The sequence below is a fragment of the Alligator sinensis genome, unplaced genomic scaffold (genome assembly GCF_000455745.1).
Source record: "Alligator sinensis unplaced genomic scaffold, ASM45574v1 scaffold1273_1, whole genome shotgun sequence".
Taxonomy (NCBI): domain Eukaryota; kingdom Metazoa; phylum Chordata; order Crocodylia; family Alligatoridae; genus Alligator; species Alligator sinensis.
In genome coordinates this window covers 662,167-681,773 of record NW_005842653.1, presented here as the reverse complement: position 1 = coordinate 681,773, position 19,607 = coordinate 662,167, and the positions used below count along the sequence as shown (strand labels likewise).

Here is a 19,607-nt window from a genome sequence, read left to right as displayed (position 1 = left end):
CTTTCCCCAAAGCCGATTATATGAGCAAAGGCAGAATATGCTGCCACAGAGCTATCCCCTCACACACACTGTACTGTGAAGACAAATAATAGGCATCGCTCTGTCTCAGGTCAGCAGTTCTGGCAGGGAAGGGTCCTGCAGGCAACAGGCTCATGCTGACCCAAAACAGGGCGGCCAGGTATATCAGCCAAGTGCTAGACATGGTTATAAATGACCAGGAACCAGAGAAGTACCCTGTCAACACTAGTCAGAGCAACGCAGAAATATGAGCAAGTTCCCATCCAGCCCCGGCCTCGGGATTATCTGCTCATTAAATGATCGCTCCCCAGCTGGAGATCAAGCTTCCCTCCACCCAAGGCTCTGGTTGTGCCTTATCTCTCTGCATCCTACCCCCTCCCACGCTCATCTTTCCAGGCTGCCCCAGATCAGTCATTCATCTCCAATCTCCCTTCTGGGAGAAACCGGGAGTTACCAGGATCTCCCTCTTGGCTGTTTCCATGATGGGCCAGGCAAAGGCTGGGTGCAGCACAGGCCAAGCTTTTACTTGTTATTGCCTCTTGGTGGCACCCTCCCTCACTGAATGCCTGCTGCACCTGTGACCTGAGGAACAAATGCTGGTCTGTAGAGGCCCACTGATACCACAGGAATCAAACCAGTAGGCAGCAACTGGCAGTGGTGCCCAGCTCTAGCTCAATGCAAGGCTTGCAGAGGCCCCAACAACCCAGCAAGCGCACAGATCTGACCACCTACAGCAGCTCCCCAAGTCTCACCCCCAGCAGAACAGCACGGCAGCTCCCTGATCAGGATGGACTTTGCCTGAAGCCTTCTTGTATTCAAGACCCAGACCAGGTGGGCCCAGGAGCCTTAGCAACCATATGCAAACCGCAAAGCCTCATAGCTTACGGTTTTTGTGGCACAGCAGTCAGGCAGCTAAGTGTTTGCCCCGGCCCCTCCTGCTGGGACTGTAATACCATGCTGGACTCCAAAGACATCCACATGAAGCTGTGTTACCAGGCCCAAGGCTGTTGCATGTTAGTCTAGCAGGGAGAGGCAGGCCCATAAACCAGGAAAAGTCGGAGGGCAGGGAGTGCTGGTGCCACTGCACAGTGCTCTCCCACGGCACACATTTCCTTGCATCTTGCTCTAGTCCTTGGAGCTGCCTTTGGCCTAGACAGTGTTTGATAGACAAATACATCTGCACAGGGAAGGATGTGCATTTGCTCCAACCAGCAAGCAAATGAGAGGGCCAAGCCCTATGCATGATTTCACCCCAGCAGGAAGAAGAGTATCAGTGGGCAGCCACCCCTGCCTGAGTGCCCCACTGGGGTCTCTGTGCCAGGGGGTAGGGAGTGCAAGCAGGGGAACTGCAGTGGTATGCTCATGCAACCAGGCTGCAGTCACATGCCCAAGGGGCTGGGGGCTGTGCAGAACCATTGGCTTGGGGGTGGAATTCACCTGCACGAAGCCAACAGGGTGGGGCTTTATGCAGGTTAACATCATCTTGCAGTAAATCACAGGTGCTCCCCACTATCCCAGGAAGACCAAGGTCAACAAAGATCCATCTGGCAGGTGCCATTCTGATCCACTCTCAGCTTTTTAAAATAGAAGTGGGGCAAAAATCAAAGCCAGAAGCTGAGCTGCAACAGGGTGCTGCATTCGTGCTGCAAGCAGCATGCTTAGGTTCTCCAGTCCATGGAGCTCCGGGCAGTAGCAGAAGCCTCCCCGGTGGCCTGCAGTGATGTAGTCTGAGGTCCAAGCAGCGGAGAATTGGGGAGTGGGAGAAGGGCTGGGGTCTACCAGGGAGTGCAGCTGTTGCTGAAATGACTGCCAAGGGGGAACAGAGAAATACAGGAAAGAAATGACTGAGCCAGTTACTGCACAGCAGGGACCAGGGCCTGGAAATAGCCCTCAAAGTGAATCATAGGTCAGGACTGACATCGCCTTCACATAAGCTGTCCCAGACCAGACCTGTGGAATTTTACTGCTTAACAGCAACAATCTCAAGCCTGGAATCCAGACACCCCGAGTGATGCCAATCTGCCATTTAGAAGCGAGGAGTGGAGCCAGATCCGCATTATACACTGGAGTCATTGTAATGGTGGCTGGAGGGAGGCACCACTTCTCTATTATTAATGCCACTGCTGAAGTCAGTTTTAGTCATTTCAGTAATGAAACGCCAACCTTGGGATTAAATGTTTTGTAGCACAAGAACTGCCGTCTGTTAAGGCACATGTCAGGGAACTGGCCCAATGACACAGCCCACAGATGTCTTTCCACTTGCTTAGCTCCATGCATTGGTGTAGATCCCTGCCGCATGAAGCAGCAGAAAACCCAGCTGGGCAATGCTACCTCAGACCCTCACCCCCAAAGGGGTCTCAGGCGTGATGCCTGGTTCACATTCCCCAGTCCAGCAACTGCAAGTATTTCGTGTCTGGGTAGGCGGAACTGCAGGCTATCTGCAGATTTTGAGGCAAAGGCTTACAAGCTGCAACCTCAGAGCTGTTTGAGCTGTTCTCTGCACCACAGCCATTTCCAGATGTTGAGCTGCCTGAGACTGAACCTTTCTAAAATGCCTCAAAATGACCATTTTGTTTTACAAAGAAACTGCTTTATGGTTAAATCCATTCATAGCTGGGGGGAGAGAGGGGGAGCTCATGCTGCAGCTTTTACGAGGACTCTGCAGATCTTCCTCAAAATTAAGCAGCAGGAACGTGGAGGGATGGGCAGGAATGTGGGATCCAGGATTCATCCCAACCCAGCAGCCCAAAGAAGCAAGAGCCTGGAGGAAATTCAATGACGGCCTCCCTAAAGGAGTTTACTGTGTGTACGTATTTGAGTCTCACGATCTGATGGATCAGGGTCTTCTTTTGATGCATTTACCCAACTCCAGAAAAGTTTGACCATTAGCTGAGCACTGTCATGCCACCGCCACCTTGCGGTTGGTATAGTTACCCAGAGTCAAATATCTCCTAAGGTGAGACCAAGAATTTGGGAGTGCCAGGTCCTCCACAAGTGATGCATCCACACTTTGATATAATGAGATATTACAATCTGAATGATATTCTATAGATCTTTGGTACCAATTGACACCTTCCACACTAGACGCATCAACATTTTACATGGATTAGAATCAGGTTAATCTGCCTAAATTGAAACTTGGCTTTGCCTCAAACTTTTAAGGTCAAATTTGGTTTGCATTGAAATGCCTCTGAAGAGATCAAAATTTGGCCCTAGCTGCCACCACTATTTTTCAATGGTCCCAAGTAGTCATCATTTACAGCATGCAGGTCAGTGCTCATATCTTAAAAAAAAAGGATTACTGGAATCAGAAAAGGTTTCAGAAAAGTGCAACCAAAATAATCAGGGCTATGAAGCAGCTGCTGTACTGGGAGAGACTGAAAAGGCTAGGACTCTTCAGTTTGGAAAGGTGGTGGATGTCAGGGGATACAATAGAGGTCTATAAAATCATGGAGGGTGGGAATAAAGTGAATAGGGAGCTGTTATACACCATGTCCCAGAATACTAGTACTGGGAGGAACCCACTGAAGTTCTAAATTATCAGAGCAAGATTTTTTTTTATTTTTTATTTTTTTTACATAGAGCACAGTTGACATGTGTTGCTGCTACAAAAAGTTGTAGAGGCAAACAGCACAACTGGGTTCACAAAGGGATTAGACAAATTCATGGAGGGCAGGTCCACTGGAGCTATTAAACAGAACAATCAAGGATGCATCATCTGACATTCCTAAACTAATGATGGTCGATTCCAGGGAAGGTATGACAGGATCACTCGAGACATGTCCCATTCATGTACTCTCCCTCTGAAGAGCCTTATACTTGCTGCTGTCAGAAACAGGCTACTGGAGTAGGTGGCACCATTGGACTAGGTGGACCTGCTATGTCACTTGACATTACTACAATACCCAGGGTTCACAGACATTCAAAAGTCAGCCAACTCCCCCATCCATCTACAATCCCCCAGCCACCACCCTCTCCACCCCAAATAAAAGTTAATGTGTACAGGGCTGTCCAAGTCATTTGAGTTTAATATGAACTGTTTGCGTCCTGTGCATACAGCAACCTGTGGAATCCTCACAACCATGTGACAGCCAACAACATTTTTTGCCAGCTCTCACCACATAAAATGATCAGCCACCGAGTTAATTCCTGTAGTAGAAACAATGACCAAGCAATTAATCGAACAACATATTTCTAATTTTCTAAAATAAAAAAAGAGAGAGAGGACTCTCCTCTAAAAAGAAGAGGCAGACTAGTAGTGGGGTTCAAATATATACACAGCTCAGATCACACTGGAAAAGTAGCTAAAAGGCGGTTTTTAGAAGTGGAAGCTTAAAACATACAGTCTACCAGAGTCTTTAGTTTAGCAAGTGTCCGCTGTTGATGCCCAAGTGCAGTGTCCATAAGGGGGCCTGAGGGTGATAGCTGTAGTGACGTTCTCCCACACTTTCAGAAGACAACATGCTGATTGGCTCTACTAAACAGGGCCCAAGAACCAGATCCTCACCCAAGCCACACAGCTGGACTCACTGCATAGCTTGAATGAGCACCCAGCAGTTGATTTTAAAGATACAGCAATACACACTGCATATCATAGGGGAGGGATGAATCAATACAAAAGTCAGTCTACACACCACAAAAAAGTGTGTCATGGGTAAGGAGACTCAACTAGTCTGGCTCTTCCATCTTGATCCATGGTTTCATTTAGAGAAAAGTCACAAGGGAAATCAGAGGTAAGTCGCCCAAAGGAAACGCTACTGAACTTGTACTTGTCTGCACCACTACATTTTAAAACGCCTTTTAAAATGAGATACAATACACCTGCTACCAACTCACATCGTACGAGTTTAGGAATTACAGGAGCCTGTACAGTACCTAGTTGTTATGATGCTTATTTCATTTCACTTAGGTCTTATACTTGTTTGCAATGACATTTACCAGTCACAGAATTCACGGAATTCATTAAGAGACTCATTATTTACATCAAAATATTCAGCAGCACGATAGAATAGAAAAGAGCTGAGATAAGAGCTCACCCTAGTGTTAACCTGAATTTGATCAGTCATGCTTCTATCTACAGGATTATTGCTTGCTTAGGCCCCAAATCTAAAAAGAATAAATAGGTCTGGGAGTATCTTTCCACTTGCTTTAACTGTTCTGAAACGGTCTCTGTAGTGCTGGTTGTTATATACAACAGAGGCTTAACATCAAAAGAAAAATATCCTCCATCAAAGAGAGGCCAAGCTGTAGAAGTACCTCATTATTCTGGACTGTTAAGGCAGCAAAATATCTATCTATACATAGGAATTGTTCAGGGACTAAAAAGTCCACCTACAATAAGTGTAAACATTTTGGGTACACGGTCATTTTACTTCTGCAAATTAGGTTGTGTGTGCGTGGCTTCCATTTTCTGCATAAGTCAGAGGCTAATGAGCTACAGAAACAGCACTTTAGCAAATGCCTGGAACATTAGAATTCTCTTATAACAACTTATCATGCAATGCAATAGGTTCTAAAGAGCAGACGTAGCTTAAATCACACTCTATGACATTTCCCCCTTCCATACTTCTTATATATCCTAAGTGAATGTCATTAACACCTATGTTCCAAGACGTTTACCATTACATAAGTTCACAGAACATGGGCTACAGAAAGAGTTTTTGGTGCATTCCATGGCTAGAATTTTCTGATTTCAGCTCATTTTCTAATTTATGTATAAAAAAAATGAAAATTGTTCTATGATCCCTTAGGTCACTGTGTGTTGAAAGCACTACAGATTTATGTATCAATGATTCTGGCTTCCTCAGGGACTTTGGCACATTCACCCCACTTTGTACAAGATCCCTGAGAACTTATCAAAGCATCAGCACTTCACAACTCAAAACAGCTTGTTCAGGTGCTCAGCTCTACATGAAGCTCAAGCGAGTTTTTTGCTGTTCTCTGCATTGTGCACCAAGGCTAAAAATTCTAAGATGAGCTTCGCAGTCTTCCTGGGCCTTTCCACTACCACCGAGTGTCCACAGTTTTCCAGAATATGCACATGACAGTCAGGAATGGAGTTCGCTAGAATATCTGCTCCAGATACATCCAGGACCTAAGCAACAGAAAAAAAGACACCAGTGAACATTCAAAGATAGTCGAATCAAAACTTACGGACTCTTCTGAGACCCCGCTTGGGCACCTGGCAGGTTTTACATATCCAAGTGGGATACCTGGTCACTCCAAACTGCCTTTCTTTCCCACCTCAGATTCTGAGGAGTAGCTCACAGAATTATCCATGGCTTCTCCTATGTTGTTTCCACCGTCTTTACAAGCCATGCTCCGTAGTGGAAATAATTCAGGCAGCGCCACATAAAACTATACTGGTTACAATCCTGTTTAAGCCTTGCTGGTGCTGTCAAGGCAGCAGGCAGATAGGTATATATTACACAAAATCATACCGCTCCCCCATCCCAGACCAGTTTGTAACCACTCTTCTAACATGGCTTAAAGACCAGGGGAAAAACTGTGTCCATGTATCATTCAGGGAAAGCATTCCAGGACTGGCAGTAAGCGCTCAGAGAGCACTATTCTGCATCCACCGAGAGGTGAAGCTGATCATTCCCACCACAAACCCACTCACACTGATTCCTTACTTGAGCCCCTTCTCTGCTTTCCTCCCAGTTCCTTTGTCACTGAGTCTCCCTGCCACTTCACAGGATCCGCAAGTCCAGAAATAGATATGACACTGGACAATATCAGCACATGCAGATACAGCCCTCTCTAGCCCCTGCTGGTTGCAGATCTCATCAGCATCTTATGGCAACCCTAGGCAGAACGCAAGCCCAGCTCCTTTCTCATTTGCTATTAGCATGAGCTCCAAAAGCATTTTCTCCCATGGACGCTGTGGCATCTCTCCCCACAGGGGCATCTGCTCCCCCTTTTGCTGAGACATCCTGGAAAGTGGCATTAGGACTGTATGAAGAACCCTCTGCAGGTGGCCAAAAGTGAGGAAGCCAGCCTGGATGAGAAGGACCTAACCTAGATGGAAATGATTCCAATGGCAAATGCAGACTAAGATGGGAAGGCATCAGAGCCCCAGCCCATAGAAGACCATCATGATGGGTCCTTTCCCTAGTGACATACCAATGTCTGTCAAGCTCACTACTCCCTTTATTTTAGATCCAGGCTTTAGATCCACATGGCTCCGAGTCACCCGTCAGTTCTGTTCCATGTTACTCCTCCCCCAGGATATGGCTCCCAGTTCCTTCACCCATCTGCTCAGGGATGCTCTAAGCCAGCCTTGTACCCCAAGACTATCTGGGGGCCTGCTCAGCTCTTCATTCAAGTTAGGGCAGCCTCATAATTGTGCTAGCCCAAGCCCGGCTTCTCAAGGCTCTTTACATGCTGTGAAAAGCAGAAGGCAGAGAGCACAAGGGCCCGTGGGTGAGACCAGGCCAGCAACTCCATCCTAGCATGGGAGGCCCCTAAGCAGGAGGCATTCCCTGCCACCTCTGCCAACAGAGCAGCTTGCTGGAGCCATGGCACAGGGAGAAGCACTACTTCCCCACAGCTCCCCCCAACTCCCACCTCAGCTCTGGTTCTCCTCTCTTTACCCACACACATCTCTATCTGCTTCAGCCCTCCCTATTCCTCCCTCCTTTACATCCCCTTGCTCTGCTCTCCATCTTGTGCCTTTCTTTCTGCTGCCCACCCATGGAACAACATCTCTCTCGTTGCCACGACAACTCCTCATTTGCCTTGAAATTCCTCTCCCAAGCCCGTGTCTCTCAAGGAGCTTTGCATCCCTCACTTCAGCTGCAACTGCTCCCTCTCCACTGACAACCACACGAAGGGGAACAGAGCTCTTGGTAGCCAACGCTCCATCCTGATCTGCTCTCCCTGCCATCTCCCCTTCCCTCCCATCCATCCCCTGCTATCACCCCTCAGAGACAGTACCACCTAGCTGAGCTGACTGTGCCCTGGGGCAGACGGGGACCTTGCATGCTTGCGACTGGTCTGGAAAGCACCGGGCATGTCAGGACAGCCAGGTAAATCAATCCTGAACTAACACGACATTCCCCTTGCTAGGTGCTATCTGCTGTGTGTGCTCATGCTGCATCCACACAGTTGGGAACAGCCACAAGCCTCATGAAAGCGCACAGACATCAGAGTGGGAATAAGTACCTGGTCTTGTTTTCCCCAGATGACCTGCGTCGGGGCTTTGATCTTACTCATGTTCTCGTGAAGCTTGTATACGGACTTCTCATTGACAATTTCCAAGAACACTTTTCAACAGGAAAGAGGCATTAGTCTGACACGTGGAATTCACTCTATTCAGTGCTAAGCCATCAGCAGGCCAAATCACATCGCACCGCGCTGCACTGCTGCACCGCTCCTCCAGCAGGCTCCCTGAGACCTTAAGGAGGGGACCTGCCCCAATAAAGGAGGTCTTGGCAGGGCTGGGGGGAAGGAACTAGAGCAGGACAAAAGCCTGTAGGGCTCACCTTGCAGTGGCTCCTTTCCACTCTATCCAGGAGGGAGTCAGTGCTCACCCCACTGCAGAACCACACAGAGGGCTTGCTTATGAACTTCCCCTGTATCCCTCCCTGGGAGGCCAAGGATCCTTTGGGCTCCACCATGGCAAGACTTGCCCTTGGCCCCACCAGCATCAATTAAAGCTAACTGATGATTAAAAATACCTTAAAATAGCCAGGGGAAGATGTGTCCACACCAGCCAAGGTGGAGGGAGCTGCTATCCTAAGCCTGGGAGATGCAGCACAACCCCTGTGGCTTCCTCTCATTCTCTTGCCCACTCCACCACCCCTCCCCCTCCACCTTTTACTTCATCCTCCAGGGGAGTAACAATGGCTCAAGAACATGAGAGCAGTGGGAGCAATCCAAGAAGAGGAGCCAGGGCTTGGGAAAGCTTGGCCCCAAGGAACTTGGAAAAAGCTTTGGCAGGACTGTTCTGGAGTTACTGCTTGCTTAACAGAAGAGGCCCAGGGCTGCAGCTGAAGGGGTGACCTCTGGGACATGCATCGCTCACTGGAGTTGGCCCTGTCAGCTCACATGACTGCAGGAGGGGGGCTGGGGCACAGAAGAGCATCTGGAGTCACCATTCAGAGAGCCATTCAGAGGGCAGGGAGGAGCACATGTGTCCTACGTTCCCTCTCAGCACTGCCCCAGCCTCTCCACCTCTGGCAGAGATCCCCCACCGTGAAGTATCCTCTGCAGGGAAGCCCTGGTGGCGAAGTAACTAAGCCCCCATTGTGCAGGGCAGCAGAGGAGGATGGATCTGAACCCAGACTGAGCCCTTTGGATGCCAATCGCAGACACAAACCCAAGACAGCTTCTGGCGGGCACTAAGGGGCAGACCTCTCCCACTTACATTTGCGGTAGAATTCATTGTGGGGGATGCGGACGTCGACGAGGCCCTGCAGAATCTGTAAGGAAACAGAAGCACATCAGGGCAGCTGATAGGACGCACCACATGCAGCCAGCGTAGGGCTGGGCTGGGAAGCCAGCATAGGGAGCAGTTTCCAAGGACAAAGGATGGGTCTGCAGGGATGGCTCATCCTCAGCACGCAAATGCTGCTCCCTCCAGTCCTCCTGCCCATTACATAACGTGAGGTTTTGTGATACATTTCCAGGCTGTTGCAGTAATAAAGAAATGAGGCTGCCTCATGCTGCTGCAGAGCAAGACAACAGCAAATGAGTTGTACAAGCTCTAACCCCTCGTAAAGGGGCTGCTGGCCCACAGGACAAAGCCCCTTTTTATGCTGGGAAACCAAAATGTTCCATCAAGCCAGATGGGTGCTCTGAGCAGGCTGCCTTCACCGTTATTGCTAATATAACATTTCCCCTTGGTGTTACTTTACATTTTCTCTTAGCCGATAATCTACTCATCCCAGACTTCCTAAGGAAAATCAGCGTAATGGCAAACCTATTGCCAAGTTCCTCTCGCCTCACAATGGAGCAATTAACATTCCCTTTACACTTGCTAAAAAATGAACAAATAAGCAATCCTCTTCCATGCTGGATAAAACCTGTTGTGTTTATTTAGCGTTTCCTGTTATCTATCTTTGCTAAAAGGACCCAGAGACTTCCCAACCAACTGCCAGAGAATTTCAAAGTCTTCAGCATGGAAATATCAGGTTGGTCATGCTGGAAAAAAAGACTGGGAAAGCCAAGATTAAGGGGAAAGTGCAAATGCAAGGATTACTGGGTGAAGTCCTCTGCTCTGCATTATAGGAGTGGTCAGACTAGATGATCATAGAGGTCCCTTCTAACTTTACACTTCAGGGACATTAGCAACCTTAGAAAAATATTCCCCTCCTATCCACCATTCTTGCTGCTAAGAGGAATAACACTGCCAAGGATGGAACCACTGCAAAGGCAAAAGAGAAAACCTAGGCCCAGCTTCAGGAACACCCAAGTCATTCCACCAGCAAGAGCTTCTGCAAAAAAGTTACTTATAAAATTGGTTTTATTTCTATACAGAAACCTCCCAACGTTTCTATGAAGTCAAAAAGGGAAGTGACCTTTAATATTCGTAAAAATCTTTATCAAAATGCCAGGCAAGTCAGAACGAATGAGCCGGCTCCATTACTGCTCTTCCCAATTCAATAAAATTAAATTAGTCATAAATAATGAGCCCCTTCGTCCTAGAGATTCAATTTCATAGGTGCTCAAAATGCAGAGGAACAGATATAACAGTGAAGCCTTCTAAACTTAATTCAGGATACAAGGGGAGGTTGGGTTCTGTCAGAAGTCTCACCTTGACCCACCCCACCTTGTTAGGCTTTTGGTTTCTTGCCTGGAGCATGAAGACCAAATGTCACAGGTTCTCTTGCAGCATATACTCCGAGGTATACTTTGCCTAGGGTCACACAAGAAGGTACCAAAGCTCGTCTTGTTTAGACAGAACTGCAGCACTGAGTTTGAACCAACATAAAACCAGATTTCTTGCCTTCAAGGATAGTTTCAAACTCTGTTTGAGGGGACCAGCATGGTCCCCACCTGGTCAAGGTTCTCTCTTCCATCCTCTATAAGTAGTCATCCTATGCAGAGAATTACAAAAGCCAGGCTGCAGCTCACAACATGGGCTTCTCAGTTCCATCACCAATGACACCACAGTTGAGTTTAAAATCCTGTTGTTCTGGGAGGAAAAAAAGAGATTTCCCTCTGAATGTGTTTTCTGGCTCATGCCCCATCCTGGCCAAGCCTGTAGTGATTGAAGGAGGTTAATAGGTAAGGATTTCTTACTTGTTGGGGTACTTTAAAGCGAACATAAGAACAAAGTTTGAGCATCTCAGCCATTTCTTCAGGGGTTGATGGAATTAAAGGAATCCTGTCAATGCCCTCCGACTCTTTCAGCTCCCGCAAAAACTTACGGAATTTGTTATCAGTTGGATATGGCAGACCTGAGTAAAATGAACAAGACACATACCCATGTGTTAAAATTCAGAAGCAATAACAGCACAATGCAGTCTAAAGTGACAGCACTCATGTTTGTGTCTAGAGGAGACATCCTCTACATAAAGCCTCTTCTGTGTGTACTGTACATGTGAGGCTATACTAGCCTCAACCTCATCACAATGCACAAATGCACCTTATTGCCAGGATTCTGGAGGAAGATGAAACTTCCTACAAAGTCCCACGATGCTTAAGATGAAACAGAATACAGAAGTGTTAACGAAGATCCCATTCTGCCATGCCACCTCCTTGCTAGACCTGTACCATGGGAGCTCCTCACAAGTACAGCCTGTCAGCTTTGCCAAATTGCCTGAGAAGTGAACACGTGGGAACTGAAACCAGACAACCTCTGTAATTTGACAATTAAACCGAGGTTCTACTCTCCATCTTCTGAGCAGACTTTCAGATGTTCCCTTCTCTAACTTTGTAGACCATTTTCCATAATAAGGTACCTGTCAAAAGAACCATAGTGTTCATGTGATGGACACTGTCTCTTCCACAAGCCCCCCAGGTTACCTCCTTTTATACACAGTGAATCCCATACCCAATTTCATCCATGAAGTTAGAACCACGGTGATGGCAATGCAGGGACAATATTCCTGAAAGGGACTAACAGGGGGAAACTCCCTTACCCATGTCAGAGGTTAATGTCTATGGCCTAACCCCCTGCACGCTTTTTTTTTCAAACCAAAAAAGAAAATAAAGTCCCCACTTATAATATTTACCAAATAATGTCCCAGTTCTCCCTTCTCACCACTGCTTCTGGGTGCCAAATGCCTCCCAAAGACTAGGCAGAGAAATTGTCAACTTAGTCAAACCCAAGAGCCTTTGAGGCACTAAAGATACATTCCACGGGAGAAGACAAAAACAGCAGCAGGAAAGCCTATGTATTCAGTTGAGGGCATGGAAGGAGAAAAGGAGATTAAGAGCCTGTGAGGTATAGGGAAGGTCAAGATAGACATTGTTAAGTACTTTAGGTATATCATGCACAGAAACCTGATAGGTGGAACAGCTATGCCACACACGGCGAGTGGCTGGAATGCCCGATCACAGGCAGGGAAGGCTGTTTGCATTTTGCTTTCTGTTTTTTTAATTCCTTCTATTTTTTAAATAGCTCAAAATGCAGCAACATTCAGAACCTCCACTAATGATGCTGCAGCCACAGCAGCCTATACCCCAAAATGAAATGTCAGACAGGGCATATCCAAAGCACCCAGACTCTTGCTTACTATCCATATATTTTGTGGTCATACACGTCTAAACAAAAAAAGCAACAAAAAAACCAGCAATGAGCTTTGCATAGAAAATGCAGAATCAATGGCATGAAATGTTCTTTTGGAAGGTGAGAAGTCAGGATTTAAACATTTTTTTGCATATGCTTGCAACCAGCTCTACGTCAGACCTCTTCGGTACAATCAACAAGTCACATATTGGGGAAATATTGGATGATTTAGCCAGAACCTCTCCTATATTAGACGCCCAACACACAGACTTATTTCCATTCCTTTCTTTCTCTGGAGCAGACAGGTGGTAACCAGGTAGCATTCCTCTTTGCCTCAATATTTATTTTTTGTCTAGAATCTTTACTTTATTGGCTGGGAAAGGGATGCAACAGCTGTTATGCCGAAACATATAACAGCTGTTATAACAGAGAACACCCCGCTCAGACTCGCGCCCATTTGCAGCATTCAAAATCTAGGCTTATACTGAACATTTCGGCCAACCACCAGGATAGGAAATGAAGGTAGCAAAACACAATGTTCTATATACACCAGGTATTTCATACATTGCACTTATTAAGGTTTTTTTAACGTCACGATCTCCAAACAGATGGAGCTGAGGAGTGGTCTTTGTAACACATTTGGGCAGAATCAACTAAAGTCTTACCCTCTAGGCATTCAGAATGCACAGGAACTGGTTCTCATCCTCACTGATGCTGCCCTACACCACTCTGGGCCTGTAAAGCTGTTCTCAAGCAGTGAAAGCGGACTCTATACCTGCTTTGAGGCACTTTTACACTACCAGAGAGGTGCAGAGAGGTCTTACCCTAAGTGAAAACCAGATCAGAAGGGATGGGACAGCCCAACTGAATTCCCTTGTACGTTTTCAACAGAAGTTTCTTGTCATGTCACTTCAGATTAAGGTGACTATATGTCCTGGTCTGGCCAGGGCAGTGCTGGATTTCGGAGGTTGGTCCTAGCCAGCCAGTGAAAATTAAAATGAGCACCCCAGGCACGGAGGCAGAACAGCAGGAGCTATGAAATAGGAGCTCTGGCAGGCAGCAAAATTGCCCTAAAATAGGTTAGCTTGATTAGTGGAATGACAGTTAATACTAACTGTTACTTCAAAGGGGACTGTTAACACCTATGATTTCACAGACATTAGGGCTGGAAGGGACCTTGGAAGATCATTGAGTCCAGCCCCCAAAGCAAAGCGCACTGGGTCACTAACAGGCCAGTGACTCCCTACAGCAGCAGAAGAGACAGGGTCCTGGATTTCACATTGTCACATATGGTCAGCCTACTTCAGATCCTCCCTTGACCTTCCACTTTCCTTCATCTCAGCTGCTCCTGTGCAAGCTATATGGCTCTGAGAGTCTCTCATTTAGAGCAGAGAAGCTGGGTTAGACTCTCCTGAGGTGCCCAACAATTAATATTGGCCTGTTGGCAGTAAGTGTCACCTTCAGACTCTGCTACAATCCATGATGAATTTTAAGTCAATGCTGTGACATGATGAAGATAAAAACAAAAGGGCACATTTAAAGATATATTGGTTGCATACTCATTCCCAAAATAGGCAAAGATTGTTTGGTAAAATTCCCCAGGAAACTCATTCTGATTACAGCGGTAATCCTAAAATTAAGCCCTGTGCAAGTTTTGAAGATGGAAGGAACACACTTGAGATGTTAGTTACATCCAAATATGTACAGCAGCTCCCCAGAACAGCTGTAACTTGCTGATCTGTAAAAGCCAGTGATGATCTAGAGTTGTCTTTGCTGGAACTGTAGATCCTAGTTCACTTTTCTAGTTCCTTCTCCTATCTGCCCTGCCACCCTTACAATGGAAGGCAAAGCTACTCTACCTGGAAGATGGTTTCTCAGAAAACCCCACTTTGGCGTAACACAAGCTCTAAGGTTGTATAAAGCAAAGATACTGCCATCTCTTCTCTTCCTCTGCAGGAGTCACCTTCTTTACTTTCCAAATTCCTCACCCAGAACATCCATTGCAAACGCTCCATTTTCACAACAGTTCACCACTCAAGGACAAAATCCACAACTGAGTTTCTTTAGAAACAGAGACGGCATTTTTTCAGCTAACACTGAGTAGCACAAGCACAAAGGAATGCACTATTCTGTACATACATCAGTAACAAGTTAATTAAAAAATAAATAAAAACACCTTGAAACTGAGGCCAAACATGGAAAGGTTACCCTGCAGGGAGCTTAGCAGAGAAAGCCACAAAAAAGGCTGCTTAGGATGGAGACTAGAATGTAGCTTTTGCTGGGTTTAGGTCATGGTCTATGTAACCAAGTGCTCTGTTTCAGGAGCTCATGTACTGTTCAAGCAGATTTGCTAACTACTGTGATGGAATATCTAAACCGGGTTCTAGAGTCTTAGCATATCATCTCCTAGGGCATTTATACACATGCACCAGGCGTGGGGGAGGGGTGCACTTTAATTAGAGCGGCTCTAAGAGTTGTTCTAATTAAAGTGCCCAGAACATCTCATGTATCAGTGTTGAATGAGCTTTAGCTAAAAGCACATCCACTGCCATTTTTCAGCACAGGGACGCTAATACCTGAGACACTGGAGTCTGCTGGAGTGTGGCAATTACCACGCGCCAGCAGACTTGATTAATCATATCTGATCTGACACACTGACATTACAATGAGTTAGAGCAGCCTTGCTGCATGTGTATAGGTGCCCCAAGTGCCAAATACACAACAGCAACTGCATCGCATTTAGCACCACCTTGAAGTTCCCTCAGTCACTGGCAAAGCGTAAGGGGTGCATGCCTGTGCATGTGCACCCCCTGAGATCAGCCGTGCACCTCCTGAAGCGACAGCTGGTGATCAGCTGCAGGGGGACCCTCCCCCCCAGTCGGCGATCGGCTGCTGGGGGATCCCTCCCCTGTTGGCAATCTGGTGCCCCCCAGACTCAGGAGGCACCAGTCGCCCATGCCCTCAGTTAATTCTCACCAACACTTGGACTTTGGTACGCTACTCACCTGCAGGGCACACAAGAGACAGGCTGCAAACCTCTGCAGGGTATTGAGCAGCATAAACTCCTGCAACATTTCCACCCATTGAAGTGCCAACCAGGTGAAAGGGTTTTCTATTCAGCTTGATGCACTCAACAAACTGAAAGGGAAACCAGGTGTTATTAGGCCAAAGGAAACAACTGCACAGAATTAGTCACTGGAGAAAAGTAAATTAAAAGCATTCAAACACTACAGCAGATTATCCATCAGGGGAGGGAAAATCCCCCTGTGGTCAGGGGATCCACAAAACCTCAGGATGCTTGTGTGTCCCCCTGGAACTAGAAGGAACACAATGCTTGTAAAAAGTATGTGGTACAAAGACTTGCACATGATTCATAAGATAAACTCGGAGATTTCCAACAAGAATCTGTACTGTCAAAACCACTTTGATTTGTGGTCTTTCTGAGTCCTTGGTAACAGAAAAATTGCTCTATTATTTTTCTGCAGACAACAAATGAGTGAAAGCTAAAAACTGGCATTGTCCCCAACTGCCTTGAGCTTAAAAGGGCTGGCCACCACTGCTCTAGGCTGTTCTTCACAGGTCTTCATGACTTTTTAGCAGCACCTGACCTCTGCCAAGGTGGGCAATTAATGGCATGTATAGAAGTGGCTCTTTGGATGACAATGTCTACCAGTGGGAACTCCACACATTATCATTGTTTTACAGTATTTGAAAGACCAGCCAAGACACAGGTCCCTGCTCTAGGGAAGTTTACAAACCCAGCAGCCATCAATCAAGCATCAGGTGCTAACTTTCACTCACTACAGACCCTGGCTAGATATGATCTGCTAACATTTACAGCATCTGTAGGAAGTTACTAATCCTGTGTAGCTCCTTTACTCATTTAAGAGGATGTGAAACTGTCTCTAAATATAACCTGCAGGATGATCTACAGATGATGACAAAATCATACTGTTTCACTCCTCCCACCTTCAGCTAGGTCTTGTTCCTACTCCCTCCTCTGTTCCTGTCCCACTTATCTTGATTATCTCAATAAGGTAGGAGGGTGTGAGGGGAACAGGGGGATGGGGAGCAGTCTTCTAGAAACAAAACAGTACCCTACCTGCTGTGATTTCTATGGCACCTTTAGCAACTGACTCTCCATTTTAAGAGCTCTGCCTCAGAGCTCGAGAGAGATGTGATGTTCCTACACCCAGCAGTCGCTGTTCTGTGTATGCAGATATGATGGCCCCTCCACACTGCTCTAGCAAGGTAAAGTGGCCTCAGCATAAATATGTACAAGGGCTGGAATACATTATACACTAAAGTCAAACAAGACAAGGATTAACCATCACAGGTGAGGCACATAGGAAAGCTGATCTGGCTACGATGCCAAAGGAAATGGGCAGAACAGACTGGCAGTTCTGGCTGAGACGGAAAGTCAGCGCTATTTCAGCTGCACTCTCATCTGCTAGTGGGGTGTGAAACCAAGACGAGGCCGGGGTAATACGTGGTGATCCTACTACCCTGCCAATTTTCACTGCTGGCAGTCAAAACAGGTTGCAGGGCTGAGATAAAGTGATCACTTTAGTGCAGGTGGAGAAAATGTCACTGCTTCCTGCACGTATGTGCATTGGAGAGCTTCCCCTCAGTCCAGCCCTATCCCAGGCCTGAGTGATACCTTTTTGTTTCACTCAGCCATTGCACTGAAAGGAAAGCTTTCCTTTTTCACAATCCATAGTGCAAAGCACAAGAACTCTGCTATCAGCCTCAGCTCCTGTGAGCTACAGGGCATTACAACGGCACTGGCTTCTGGAGCACCAAGTTCTGACTGTAATTTGTACGTAGAATTTTCTAAAGTTTTCAGCTAGGCCAGGGGCAGGCAAAGTCTGGCCCCCGAGCCAGATCAGACCCGCAGCAGACTCCATTTCCCAGCAGCCCCTGCCTGTGTCACTGTGGCCAGTTTCCATGGAGTTCCCAACAGTGGCAGGGCCATGACAGCGCAGGGCTAGCAGTGCTAGCAGGGCATGCAGCTGGGTAGGGAGCTGCTCCAGGGTTGGGATCTTGCAGCTGACAGTGTGATCACGAACCGGGACAGAGCTGCGATCTGCTGCCCAAATGCCCCAAGCAGGGGCCTGCAGGCAGTGGATTGCAGCTCTGCCATGGCTCTGGACCACACTGTCACTCTGCAAGATCCTAGCCCCAGCCTCAAAGGGCACACAAGAGCCTCCCAGTACTGCTGGGGCTGGTATCCATGGAAACCCTGGTCCTGTGCTGTCATGGCTCCATCTCTGCTAGGGTCTCCATGGAAACCTGCCGCAATGATGGAGGCAGGGGCTGGTGGGAAATGGAGTCTGGCCACTGGCCAGATCCACCATTTTGCCCACCCCTGGGTTAGGCATTCAGTACTTGAAGGAATTGAGGATTATTTTTTTAAAAGCCACAATCAGGAAGTTCTTTCTGCAAGGTGGCTTCAGCTTGGCATGGTTTATATAATATAGAGTGCACAAAATCTGAAAGGCAACAGTAGCCTAGTCAGGACAGAGCTGAGCTCGTACCGTGGGACAGGGGAGCAGTAATCTGCACTTGCCAGGATGATTTCCATTGGAAATGAAAGGAAGGAAGCAACTGTAGCTTCCCTGGGATAGCCTGAAGTGTTACACCTACCTACTAGAGAGGTGCACCGATACATCGCTCTGATATCGGATCGTACCAATATAAAGAAAATTGGCTGTATTGGAAATCAGCTCAACGTGTCTGATAATTTGGGTGATAAATGCCTATGCATATGCGCAGCTGCAGCACAGCACATAGGCAGCAAGGAGCACAGCTCGGCAGCATGGAGAGCTGCGTGCAGCTGGTAAGTCTGCTGTGGTGGAGGCGGGGGGCAGATCAACGCCCCTGCGGTGAGGGAGGGAGGAGACAGGGGGAGGTGTTGCCCAGCCAGGGTGGGGCAGGGTGCAGGACTGAGCCATGGCTTGCCTGGGGGTGTGGCTCCCACCGCTGCTTGCACCACAGGAGGGCACAGGGTTGGGGTGGGGGAGTGCCCCTGGATCTGTGCAGGGCAGGGCAGGTGGGCTGGAGCCAGGGCTGTGCCAGGCTCTTCTTGGCAGGGGCTGGGCTCAGGGTGAGTGGAAGTGGTGCTGGGGTTGGCTCCAGCAAAATTTGGGGTGGCTGCAGCCCCATAGTCCCCTCCCAGCGCTGCTGCAACTGCCTGCCCGGCACAGCCCTGGCTCAATGCCCAGCCTCAACCCACGTGCTGGGAAGAACCAGGGCTATGCCGGGAAGGCGATGTGGGCTCTGGGAGAAGGGGCTATGGGGAGGCTACAGTGAAATTTGGGGCAATTGCAGTCCCCTCTGTAGCCCCCCTCCCAGCACTGCCGCCACCTACCCCGAGCCCAGCCCCACACCAAGAGCCCAGCGCAGCCCTGGCTGCAGCCCACCCGCCTGCCTTGCCCTGCACAGATCCAAGGGCAAACACAGCTCCCCCGCCCCATGCCCTCATGAGGTACAAGCAACTGTGGGAGCCGTTCCCCTCCCCCCCACCCCGACCCCGACAAGCCATGGCTCAGTCCTGCATCGCACTCCACCCTGGCTGGGCAGCACCTGCCCCTGCCCCCTCCCTCCGTCACCATGGGAGGCATTGATCTGCCCCCGCTACACCCCTTCCCTCCCCTTCCACCACAACACACTTACCAGCTGCATACAGCTGTATCAGAAATCGGATCGGTATCAGCTGATATGCCTCCTTAAAAAATCGGCTACTGGTATCAGCCTCCAAAATCTATCAGTGTGTGGCAGAAGGCCACCTCTGTTTCTCCACAAAAACTCTGCTCCGTGACAATTTGGTTAAGATGGGCCCTGCAGAGGGTACACACCTTACCCTATCTCTTTAGGTAACCTGAGCTGGATACATTCCTGAGGGAGGGGG

At 48.0% G+C, this 19,607-nt stretch overlaps 1 protein-coding gene across 1 annotated transcript in view; it reads right to left on the bottom strand.

Moving 5' to 3' along the window:
* Positions 1–4,215: 4,215 nt before the first annotated feature.
* Positions 4,216–19,607, bottom strand: part of ABHD6 (abhydrolase domain containing 6) — a 34,620-nt gene continuing 19,228 nt past the window's right edge. The window contains exons 5-9 of the mRNA XM_006033692.3: positions 15,703–15,835; positions 11,266–11,423; positions 9,389–9,443; positions 8,185–8,285; positions 4,216–6,112 (exon numbers count right to left, since the gene is read on the bottom strand). Of these exons, the coding sequence (XP_006033754.1) occupies positions 5,936–6,112; positions 8,185–8,285; positions 9,389–9,443; positions 11,266–11,423; positions 15,703–15,835 (624 nt within the window). The 3' untranslated portion in view covers positions 4,216–5,935. The remainder of the gene's footprint in view (positions 6,113–8,184; positions 8,286–9,388; positions 9,444–11,265; positions 11,424–15,702; positions 15,836–19,607) is intronic.